The following is a 12782-nucleotide window of genomic DNA, read 5'->3' as shown; positions in this document are numbered from 1 at the left end:
ACCAAGAAGCAATGTCAATCGGTTTTTAGAAGGTTTATGCCCTGGGGCAACTGATTTTTCCTTAGATAAGAATGTACGACTAGGCATTTTTTTCCAAAATAAACCTGTGTCATCTACATTAAATATTTGGCTAGAGGAATATTCTCCATCTTCAATAATTTTGGATAATGAGAAAATAAATTCTTTTGCAGCACCTTTATCCGCATCAGCCGATTTTCCAGTGAATTTAATATAAACCAACTGTTACTTGCTTGAAAAATCGTGTTAGAATCTTCTTTTTCTAGCCTTCCAATCTTTGTACAAACTAGGAGCCTTCGCTTGAATAAATGAAATATTCAGAGGGACATCTTTTTGATGTTGGTCGTCGATCCATGATGACAAATATTTTTCCATTTCATCCATAACTATGCCGTGTCCTTTAGAAACAACCTTTAAAGATAATATATTTCCACAATTTTGAACGTATTCCTTAATTTTATTTTTATTTTTCAAAATTGAACATATCGTAGTAGACCTGTTTGTATCATACGAACGTCCGATTGAAGTAAAAGATTCACCGCAATCAGAACGTCATGTGATTGATTTCTTTTTGATTGTATCAACACTGCAGTTTTTCCGTTTCTCACTCATGTTTATAAATTTTTAGGGTGAAATATTTCAAATGAAGAAAATTAGCAAAACGCACAATATGACACGCCCGCACGCGCTTCTGCGCAAGCCACCTATCCTAGCTAACTCACAAGCAAAGTGACGGGTGCGAACAGGATGCAAGTGATGCAAGAAATGCACTTGCTTGTGAACGAGCGAGAAGGGGATATCTTAACCCCACGGCCAGCGCGACGTTTAAAAAAACGATTTTTTTTGAAATGTGCGAAATAGCGAATTGTGCGAAAGTCGAACGTTCGTAAGTCGAGGTCCGCCTGTAGTCGACTGTTCCGAGGATGGGTTTATTAAATAGGTATCAACGTTAATGACTCAGTTAAAATAGAAGTAACTAAAATAACTTTGTTTAAAAACCATTATAATGGAGCTCCACTACGTAAACGCAATTAATAAATGAATTTTCATTTTTTGAATGTTGGCCGTGTTAATATTTTATGGAAATGTCTGGAAGAGGTCAGGTTTCACAATGGGGTGTAGTGTTAATAATTTTAAGGCTATAGATTGTAATACAAAAATTTGCAGCAATAATTACCTTGGCAGGGTGAGCAATATCGCAGCAATGGAGTACCAGTGACACAGCTTTCGATTTGTCCACGCTCGGTTCAGCCAAAGATAACAGATTCCGCATGTTCTTGAGCTGCTGGAAGTGGAATGACATGTCTGTGGCGAGAACCATGTCGATGACCAGGGTCCTGAACTCGCGAAACTCGTCGCGCGACAGATTCTGAAGGATGTTGCATTCGTCTTCCTTCATCACTCTGGGAAAATCGTGAAAAAATATAATGAAAATTGAAGGATCATGTATTGTGAATTAACAAAGGCAAGTGCATGAATTTCACGCGTTCTTTTTTTAAAATTGTGACTTCGCAAACGAGTAAATAGATTTTTAAATTTTTTTTTGTTTTACTTGTATCCAAGTTGCAAAAATATACGTTTGTCATAATTTAACCTACCTACCACTCATGGAATAAGATGGTTAGGTATTTCATAATATTGTGTACGTGTAGGGGCATACAGACCTACAAACTTATCTGTAGAATGACCAAAAATGGAACTACGAACTACCATAGGACGTCATATTGAAAAACGTCATCCGAATGTTAGATTTTTCCAGTTACGAGTCTTGATTGGGTAGTTTTCGACTTTGGCTCCCCCATCTCATTCTCCAGATGAGTTTGTAGGTCTGTAAGTACGACTTAGTTAACTGCCGAATTGACATTCAACCAGAAATCACACATACAAAAAAAATAATGCAATGGAATGTTTTTCGATTCGTCGCTCTGTTCAGTTTGATGTGCACCTATTAATTGGTATAAATAATTAGTCCTATGGGTGAGTAAGTACGTGTTACCTATTCGTATTGGAAGAATAATTATTAACCAATTCCTAAATTTTATTGAATGCCATTGTGACATACCTAATATTATTATTATTATTAATAATATTAAAGCAATACAATCGTAGAGGTAAACTATATTAATACGTATGTACATTATTAATACGTTGATTTTAATCATACTAAAAGTTATGCGATTATATTTGACGCAAATGACGCAATTGATAGCAGATAGGCAGATAATTTAAATAAGGATATCCTAACAATTCAAATGGTTCATAAAGTTATTAAAGTATACCAAAACCTTAAAAAATGGGTATTTCTCACAAACTGTCTGTACAGTATTTCCCCAAACTTAACAGAGTCCCTACATTTTTAAGTTTGTAATATTTTTATTTCATAAAAATAACTTTTATTTTTGGTGTTTACTCGTGCTGGAAAAAGCGTCAAAATCAGTCAGTGCGTTGGAGCTCTACGTCTAGTAAACATGTCACTGCTTAAGATCACCGTTAGACCTACAGAACAGTTATAACGAAACTATGTTCAGTAGTTAGACTACTCATTTTTATGGTTGCAATGGTTTAATCTCAATAAAAATGCAGATTTGGGTACAATATTTAATGAAAGAATAAGATTTTTATAGGACAAATAATGGCAACATTCCTAAAATGGAAACTGACCAAAGATGTTGAAAAAACCCTTCTTTTATGGAGATAAAGCCTAAATGTATGACATTGAAGCAAAAAGTAGGTCGTTCCACGAACTACCTACAATAATTAATGGCTTTGCATTGCAGGTTCATTTGCAGAGAATTTCACACTACTGCAATGATATTATTTTATTTGCCAATTTGTAGGGCTAATGAAAAGACAATCCGTCACGATAAGTACATACGCAGCCAATAATATTGCATTTTCGCATTATTATTTAGTTGAAAAACCCTATAAAATTTGTGTAAAACTGTTTATAATTGCACTCGGGTAAGTAATCATAATGCACATACAAAATGGCCGCCATTTATTTGTGGAGTTTACCAACTTAACCTCATACGTTTGATGAATAGTTTCTAAGTCATACCCAATAACAAATAAAGTTCCTTTTAAATATTTATAGTCGGAATTCTTTGTCACTGACCAATAAAGATTAGATTTTAATATATATTATAATATTAAATCTATATAAATGAAAAGAAAATTAATAAAAAAGTAGTTTATTAAATTGATGTTTTATTTTTCTATATAATATATATTTTACCTAAAGGATGCGCTGATGTGGTGATTTTCTAACACAGCTCTGTCGTTGTAGAGCAGGGCCGTGTCGGAGCCGGACATGACGTGGAAATTGTTCGTCGTGCCAGTGTGCTCAAAGTCATGAATAAGCGCAGCAACCAAGGTGGCAAATATTTCCAGGTCTGTCAGCCAATTCTGAAAATAAAATGATATAGGGTGACTGCTATAGTAATTGGCCGTGTTATAGTAATTGGCCATTTCAACTTCTAGTTGATAAAATAAGGTGTTAGCCATCCTTTTCTCACATTTGTCGCCATGTATAACTCCCCCGTCCTCTTCTTAGTATGCCATATTTCAGAAGTTACCACCAGAAGGTGCTAGTGTCTTCTTGGCTGTCAAACCTAAAAGTCTGTGAATTTGTGTGTCATTTCTTAAGAAATCCTTAAGGTAAGCTGCTTTTGAAATACCTAAAAAACTATATATCCCAGCATATATGTATGTTTTTTACAAGATATTCTATTGACCTGCATTGCATGGAAACCATGGATCTAATTGTTTTTGACATTTGCAGCAATTAATGTCACTTTTCAAGGGTGGCTAATAACTGTATCTGAAAAAGCGTGTTTTACAGTAGTTGACCAATTATGCCAATAACTGTGTTTTAGAAAAATAAAAATAAATACGATTTTTTTACATATTCTGATAGAGCTATGGAAATTAGCTAGTCCATATTTTTTTCGTATAATTGTGACACCAATGAACAGTTATTAGCCGGGTGGCCAATTACTATGTTCGTCATATGCCAACTACTGTATTTTTTTTGCAGATTGTACATGATGTCAAAAAAACCCTATATAGTAGCCAGCAGTTAGATAAAGCTCATGAAGAAATTAAAGATAATATATCTGTGAGAGCTACCGCGAAAAAATATTGCATTCCTCGAGCTACTTTGCGATTCAAAATGAAAAATCCTACAAGTCGACCTGAATATGGACCCCATCCATAATTAACCAAAAAAGAAGAAGAATGTGATCTTGCAGAATGGATAATAATATATGTGACCAGGGAAACAAAGGATTTCCCAGAAAGAAGACGATATTGTGAATAGAGTGCAACTTTTTTAATGAAAAATCCACGACCGAACCATTTTAACAATAATAAGCCAGGGATAAGTTGGTTGAAATCTTATTTTAAAATGTCATGCAAATAGTCAAAAGAACGAGTGAAGCAAGTTCACGTGTATGCAATTGGTAAAGGAAAGACAAAAGAACGCATTTTTTTGTATTATCAGCAAAATATGGCGACACTCGATTGCCAGTTCCAGATTCCAGTAATTTTATTCGTCGATGTACAACAAAACGCATATGACGTACGAACTAAGTGTAATATTATGTAACACATTGCAAATCGACGTAATTGCATTATATCGTAATGCAACGAGAATACTTCAACTAGCAGATGTATCAGTTTTTGGACCGGTGAAGAAAATGTGGAAGAAGGCTGTCCATGAGTGGTCTCCAAAAACAATTTCGTTTCGAACAAGTTGTTAATAAAATTAAGCCGGAATATCTAATTAATGGTTTCAGGCATGTGCCCTCTTTCCCTTCAATGCAAACGCTGTTGATTATACAAAATGATTAGCAAAACGAATTTTAACTAACCAAAATTCTAACATTGATATATAAATGAAGTCAAAACTATACCCTTTGATTTTTTCAAAGAGGTTGTTGGTAAAGAGAGAATACAACAATTTGAGAATGGTAAACACCAAATAGGCGGTGAAAAAAGCTCCAAAATTTCAAACGTTTTCTATCAATTGTGGCAATATTTTAATACATCATAAAGAACATGCCCCAGAATTAGACACTTGTGTTATGTGGTACCAAGTGATGTATCTGCCATGATATGGACATATCGACCAGAGAGAATCTATCAGAAGATTCTGACTTGATGGATACAAAAGAGATGCTTAACTTGTTTCGTAATAGAGATTACTAAAAACTAGATTCTCTTATTAATTACTGAGCATATATTTTTTTTGTATTTTTTCATATTTCGTCTATGTTTTTTTCAATTTAATATATTTGTTCTATAAAATTCTCATGGTTTTCTTTATTTACTCTGAATTGCTAATAATCAAAGGTTGTGTTAGCACTTTTATGCACACATTTTGATCAGATTTGAAGTGGCCAATAACTATAGAAAGGGGGGGCCAATAGCTATATAAAAGTGGCCAATTACTGTATTTTTGCTCTCCATCTAGATAAACCGTAATAATCAAAAAATGGTCGAAGGAATGAAGTATGTATTAAACAAAATGAAAACGCAAAGCATTGATCAGTACAATTCCATTCTGAAACTTCAAAAATGTTAAATATCAAGAAAGTTATAACCAGCCAAAGTCAAAAAAATCATTAACCGGCCAATAGCTATATGATTCACCCTAGGCACTTTTCATTATTTCCCTGATTGAAGCCGAATTATGTGAATAAAATATGTAAATTACGTGGATACTATATATTACCATATGTTTTAATAAATAATTATAATGATGATGAAATTTTCGCTAAGTACTCGTATATCTATAGATAAATAAATTAAGGAGATAAACTGTACGTAGTTACTCGCTCTGAAGAAGTTTGATAATAGTTATATTTAGGGATCCCGGGATCCCGAGCTATTCTCAATACATATGAATCCCGGGATTGATAAACATAATCCCGGGATTTCGGGATTGTTTTTTTTATCAATTTTTATGGAAAATAAAATAAAAGCGAAAATATAACAGAAAAAATACTTTTAATAAAAAATAACTACATTAGAAATAAACTGAGTTTGAATGAAGTTTGATTTATACCCATGTGTAGGTTGCCGATTCATTTTATTGTTTCTACTACTAGATTTATTTTTGACCGATTTTATCAATGTTACTTGTAAATATAAAAATTTTATATAAACAATGGAAAAAAATGCCAATCCTCGGACCAGTCCCGGGATCCCGGGATTGTCAAACTGTAATCCCGAAATCCCGGGATCAGAATTTTGGCTCGGGATTGGATTCCCTAGTTATATTGTATGAGTACTAAAAGCTTGATCCATTTAATTGGTGTCCTAAATATACCATGTAATCGTTTATATTCAATTTATATCCGTGCAGTTTTATTGTTTTTAGATAAATTAATAACCTGAATAATTGCAATATTGTTTAAATATACCATATAATATAAATATATACCCATACGTAATTGAATAATTCTTGTAATAAGTTTGTTCTTATTAGAAATTAAATTGTGGGTACGTTAGTGACGTCCCAAATGTCGTCCCATTTTTGTATACAGTTTTTTTTATCATCCTTTCATGACTCCAATATCGAAGAAATGTGTTGTATGGATACATTACTAACAAAAAATATAGGCAAAACATACAAAATCGAATTAAAAAATATGTTCTCCCAAAAATTGGGATTTTTTTAAACATTGGTAGTGGTTTCTTATATGTCGTTTTTGCGATACTTATATTAATTTTCTCTGTCTTGAAGAATTAAGGGCGATCCGTGTCGCTTTTCTTCTTCACAAGACTTGGCAATATTTGTGATTATATTTTTAGCCTGCAATCGCATAGGTTTAGGTATTATTAAATCGATAATCGAGGACGATGCGACGCTTTGATACAAACTGAAATCGTGGACCAGGTACGGTAGGTAGGACGCTCTGTAAGATGGTACTGCATCTTCAGTTTAGACGGCCAACGCAACTTCTGTGCGCACCGATTAAGGCGATAGGTACTTCAGTGAACCGGCAAATAATTTTCAACTATAGGCGCGACGAAATTTTGGATTCGCTGGCATTCGGAGAGCGAACGTCGAGGTGTGAATACGTCAATTTATTTCATGATGGCGACGGGGGTAATAATTCTTAAATCGTGTAAAGATGACTAAACACGTTATCCATTTACTTGACAAAGAAAACATGTCAATGAATATATTATTATTGTTACTAATAGAACAATAAACAGAACATTAAATGGATGCATGTTGGATTTATATGACAAATTATATGTCGTTCGGCATGTGTCATTTGCACCCGCGACCCGCAATCCGCGCATCGCCTAGCCGCGATCTTTTTAGACCATGCCTCAACTGAGGTATAGCCTTAATAAGTCAGACTATCATTATTCGCAAATCTGCACGTATCGTTTCCGGTCACCAAGAACATCGAAGAGTAACGGAAGTAAACTAGACATCGCGAACCCGAAAAAACACACAGTCCTGTTAAACATGTTATGTTAATTAAAACATGTTGTTTTCAACCAGTGAGTTGATTTTTTTTTAATGGAAAGATATTTTTGTTATTACTAAGTTTAAGTAGCTATTTCTAAATATTATACCAAATGATTCTCCTTGAATTGTCGCCCTTCGAGTAAATGCCGCCCTCAAGCGACGCTCAATATGCCTACCCCCACGGGACGTCACTAAGGTACGTACATATGTATTTTCTTCAGGATTTGATTAGTATCAGTAAAATAGTTATAACGTAAAAACAAAACCGTGAAATGGCTCTAAGTATTTATTATAGGTACTTATTTTTTTTAAGACTTTTCACTCGTTCGTTGACATTTCATCAGTTCCTTGCTATACTAATGAAGTGCGTACTTTGTTTTATGAACGTGTTATTATGTAACAAAAATACAAAAAATAACTTAACGATACGACTGGCAACATTTTTACGACTCGTAAAACTTAAATCGGGAAAATCACACGAAAGCTCTCGTTTTGGCAGACAAAGAGATCAAAAAAGCTTATGACTTTTTTCATTGCTTTATTCTTTATGCGCTCTGAAAGCTTCCATTAAAATATTATTTTGGTCGCTAGTAATAATTATTCATGGTTCGTATTACTAATTATTTATAAAACAATACTCCATTGTAAAGTTACGGTAACAAACCATTCTCCCGAATTTAGCCATCTCTATTTTTGAGTATAAAGTCACTGAATATTTAGCAAAATATATAAAAAAAAACAAGTAATTCATGATAGAAAATTTTTTCCATTTTTAACAGAATCACAAACATCTTTGTTTTGTAGAACAATATAATATTAGAGTTATATTAATTAACTATTTTTGTTATTCAACAAATAATTCACAAGATTTAAGAATGCAACATTCTTTTTATTGTACATATAATTTTGAAAACACTTCTGAGAAAATATATAACCATGAAAGCGCTTCAGAGAGTATTGTAAGAGCCATTGTGTGGCAGAGTGAGCGCTAATCGCGAGAGACGCAGGTTCGATTCCTGCTGGGTGTCGATTTTTTTTTTCAAAAAAGATCTTTTCTATTGGTAATATAATATTTTCTAATTTCTAATATATAAGTGTTTTCAAAATTATGTATGTTTAATTGGTAAAATTTTAACTTTAAAACTTAAGATTTTGGATGGCGAGTAACAGCAGCAATGACATCTAAAAAGAATATTTTTTAAAACTTTATCATTCGTTGTAGATATTATGTAGTCGTATTGTATTATATATGTCATCTTATATCTATGTTGAGATGTATATTATTATTATGAAGTGTGTGTGAATATACTCGTTACGTATAAATACCTTGAAATTGATATTTTATATTATTTTCAATAGATCCTTTGTTTTGTCATACAAAGTCGTTACCGTTCCAATCTAACTCATTATTTTTGTCTCCGTCTGAAAGATTTTGTAAGACGAGCCACAAAGAAACCAGTTGAAACATATTTCAATATGTTCACAATAATAATAAATTGTTGTTTTGGATTGAATTTATTATCTCCTCTTAGTAGTTATAATATGTACATATGTATATTATGCTATATAATGGTCTTATGGTACGTTTACATGTGACACTAATATCGTCATATTTATGTATGACACCATATTCACTTAAGTGTAAACAGTTAGTATATTTGTATCTGCCACTTATTTTGCGTGTGTCGACTCTCACCTACCACTTATTCAATCTACTTATATACGCAAATGTAAACACCGCGTATTCGACAAGTTCGAACTTGGAGCGATATATCACCGAAGTTGGACCACCGTCTACTTTTATGTCAAGTACCTGACACAATATTCGTAGTTTGACAGGTACCTAGTGAATTGCATATGTATATTTCTAAAACAACGGACAATCAATAATCATAGGTAAACCATGAATGTATGCCCAACGTTTACGTTAATAAATGTACTGTAGCGATCTGTCAAAAATCATAGACAATGAGAAATAAATCGGATGTGCCGTGTTCTATGGATTTTGTTCGAAAATAAAATATCGCTTGTTCTCGGCACATACCTACGATTAATTCTGATGCACTCTGTGAAGAAAAAATGCGCTTCAAATGGTATTACCTAATTCATTTTGGCCCACACCTGCACTCGTATTAGGTACGATAATATTATATTGAATATGCAATGACGATCAAGTGCTAGATATCGCAATGTTACTGTTAATCGTTCTTCTACGCATTTCTGAATTGTGTGTCTTGTTTTTTGGCAAAAGGTCCAATCTTGCAAACTAAAGTTCACAAATTGAGTTGGATCTTCGATTTTAATAATTAAACTCTGACATTAAACGGAAGGCACCTAGTTCTTCTCGTCGCTGAATCCATTCCCGCACCCATCTAGACCATTTTTTCCTCCTTTTTGTTGCCAAAAGACTTAAAATAATAACACTCGCTGCTTTCTTTTTTAACATTCCCATATTGACAACTGACATAACGTTTTTGAGAAGTATACAAAATAAGTGTCCGAATAAATTACAATATCATATGTAAACACCGCATATATTTATTCCAATGTTGCCATTGAATAAAGTGTCGAGACTTTATTTCAACGAGAAGTATACCAGAATTTTATGTCAGATCCATGCAGGTGTAAACAGTAAATGAAATTTTATGTCCGACACATAAAATAAGTATACGGGTATAAGTGTCAGATGTAAACGTACCATTAGATTTGAGTATTTAGGTATACCTACATACGTCATATTATTATGATATGAGACGTGGATAAATTATTGAAACACAATATTGTTATATGGCCATAGATCGCCAAGTTGAAATTTCGTGTCACATCACATATTAATTTATTTTGATTAATCTATGTTGATATAGGAAAGGTGATAGATAATACTAATAATTATTAGTTTAAAAAAAGAACTAAGTGCCACGACTTATATCGAAAACGAAGAACTAAGTCTCATGAATAATATATTAACCAAACGGCAGTTAGTGCCTATAAGTCTCGTGAGACATATAAACTAAACGGCACTTAGTGCATATTTTAAAAATAGTCACGCTGCCTCTTACACCCAAAGCCATCTTTGAATATCCATAGAAGCTATTAATTTTTTTTGGCACTTATACAATATGTATTTAGGATATTATTGGCGATGGCGCATTAAAAAAATCTGCATACTCACTTTTTTTTCGATTTTCGGACACTTAGTGCCTAATTTATTTCGTGTATTCAACTTACAGATCGTTCATTGAAAGTTTTCATGTTGTTATTAGATAGATATGTTTTTTTATCGTGTTAATGTGAATCTTTGATTTTTTTTGGTTTTATTATTTTTAAATAGGTACGAATTGATTAATTACAAAATTTTAAAATGAGAATGTTCATCAAATTGTATACAATAAAATTGTACGTTTTGTAATCCGTCTTAACATTACATCGCCCATTAAAGTTTACTAATTGGTAATAAACGTTAATTTTATAAGCATAAAATTAAAATATTAAATTATGGCTTAAAGCTAACATTATATTTATTTAAAAAAATAGTGCACATCCCAGGAACGCGTAGTAATGAAGTTTTTGATCCGCAAAAGGCGTATTAGACACCCGCGGCAGAATCAAAAATTGCACGTTATTTCAATTAATAAATAAATCAAGGTTAAAATCATAATATTATGTTAAGCAAATGACTGACCACAATATTATAATATATAATTTATTGTGCTTCCACATGTTTCATAGTTTACCTTGTGTTTGTACTGGTTTTCGATAGATGTCAGATCGAATGCGTTAATTACCCTTTGCCAAACTCTAAACTTTAACTCCAAATTTGAAATGGTGTTTAACGTTTTATTAAAATATCAATATCTATAGAAATAAATAATCAAACAACGCTGATGAAAACCATGCTATTACGGTTAACTCTTCTTTGACCACTTCTGCTACATTATTATTATAATAGTTATGTTATGTACTGTCTTTGAAGTGTACACGGATCAGATTGTTTTACGAAACTTCCAAAATAATTTTGCCCAAAGCGTATAGACTTGCGGTCTATAATTTAAAGGGTTAGGAGCCTGCTATAAATTTATAATCTACATTCTACGCACTCCAAATAAGGTATATTAAAGTCTGGAATATTAGACCAGCTACCTACAACTTTCTTAATATAACGCAAGGGAATTACTGGAAACCGATTGTAAGTATTTGCAGAATATTAGCGTGAAAGTCTGGGATCAGTCATTCCAAACTGATAATTTACTTATAGACTTTTATTGAAACACATAACATATTGTAAGAATAGAAGAAGGGGTCCATTTTGACGTAGAATACGTTTATCGGTAGGACCTATATCGAAAAGTCATAATGCGGCGGCGTCATACGGAGGTCTCACGTTTTTTGTAACATTTATTTAAAAACGAAATATTTTTTCTTTGATGTAGTAATCGTGGTTCGATACTTAACGCTCGTCCAGCGTAGGCGCGTTCGGCGGAGCGTTGAGCGGTGCGTGCAACTCAAACGTATAACCGTGTGTGAAGATGTTCGTGAACAATGTCTTTTTGAAGTTATACTTCTTTAAGTGCGTTTGGAAAATACATAATTTATTTTTTCACATGAAAAAAATCGCACTCGATTGGATTCGAACCACGATTGTTCGGTTATCAGCCGAACGCACTGCCTTTACGCCACAGTATGATAATGCAACTGTGACGATTATACAGTATAATATTATAGTTTATTCCGTTGCCTAGGCAGCGAATTTATTATTATATGTACGAAGAATTGTTCCGTTGCTTAGGAAACGAATTTATTATTGTCGGCATTTGCAATTCCTTATGTAAACAAACCATTAAACGCAGTTGTTACTTTAAAAATAATAAAAAAAACGATACATAATTATTATATAATTTAGTAGGTAATATAAGTTAAAGTATAATATATAAATAAACCAACGGCGTTCCAATAAATTGTGTAATTTAACAAGATTATTAAGAGCTAGTCGAAGAATCTAGGTTATCACAAGTTTTGTTTTTGTTTTGTTACGCCAAAGTAGTATAACTTCTAACGCGCGTACTTAAGTATACACAGCGATTTTTTTTTTATTATACGTTTATACGTTTGAGTTGCGCACGCCACTCAACGCTCCGCCGAACGCGCCTACGCTAGACTGGGCCTTAGGTTCACAGCAAGAACATTACTTCTTGGGTTATGGTTAAGCGGAGCCAGAAAAAATAAGTATTTACACTAACTAGTCCGGACATAAACCATGGTATTCTACGCATGATGT

At 33.0% G+C, this 12782-nt stretch overlaps 1 protein-coding gene across 1 annotated transcript in view; it reads right to left on the bottom strand.

Annotated features, from left to right (window-relative positions):
- The window catches only part of LOC147066270 (dual specificity calcium/calmodulin-dependent 3',5'-cyclic nucleotide phosphodiesterase 1-like), a 92331-nt gene that overhangs the window by 11036 nt on the left and 68513 nt on the right, over positions 1 to 12782 (bottom strand). Inside the window, exons 9-10 of the mRNA XM_085955744.1 lie at positions 3254 to 3423; positions 1196 to 1421 (exon numbers count right to left, since the gene is read on the bottom strand). Of these exons, the coding sequence (XP_085811870.1) occupies positions 1196 to 1421; positions 3254 to 3423 (396 nt within the window). The remainder of the gene's footprint in view (positions 1 to 1195; positions 1422 to 3253; positions 3424 to 12782) is intronic.

The sequence above is a fragment of the Rhyacophila brunnea genome, unplaced genomic scaffold (assembly GCF_057557595.1).
Source record: "Rhyacophila brunnea isolate RB1 unplaced genomic scaffold, BYU_Rbru_1.0 scaffold_5, whole genome shotgun sequence".
Classification (NCBI taxonomy): Eukaryota; Metazoa; Arthropoda; class Insecta; order Trichoptera; family Rhyacophilidae; genus Rhyacophila; species Rhyacophila brunnea.
This window is presented reverse-complemented; position numbering and strand designations above follow the sequence as displayed.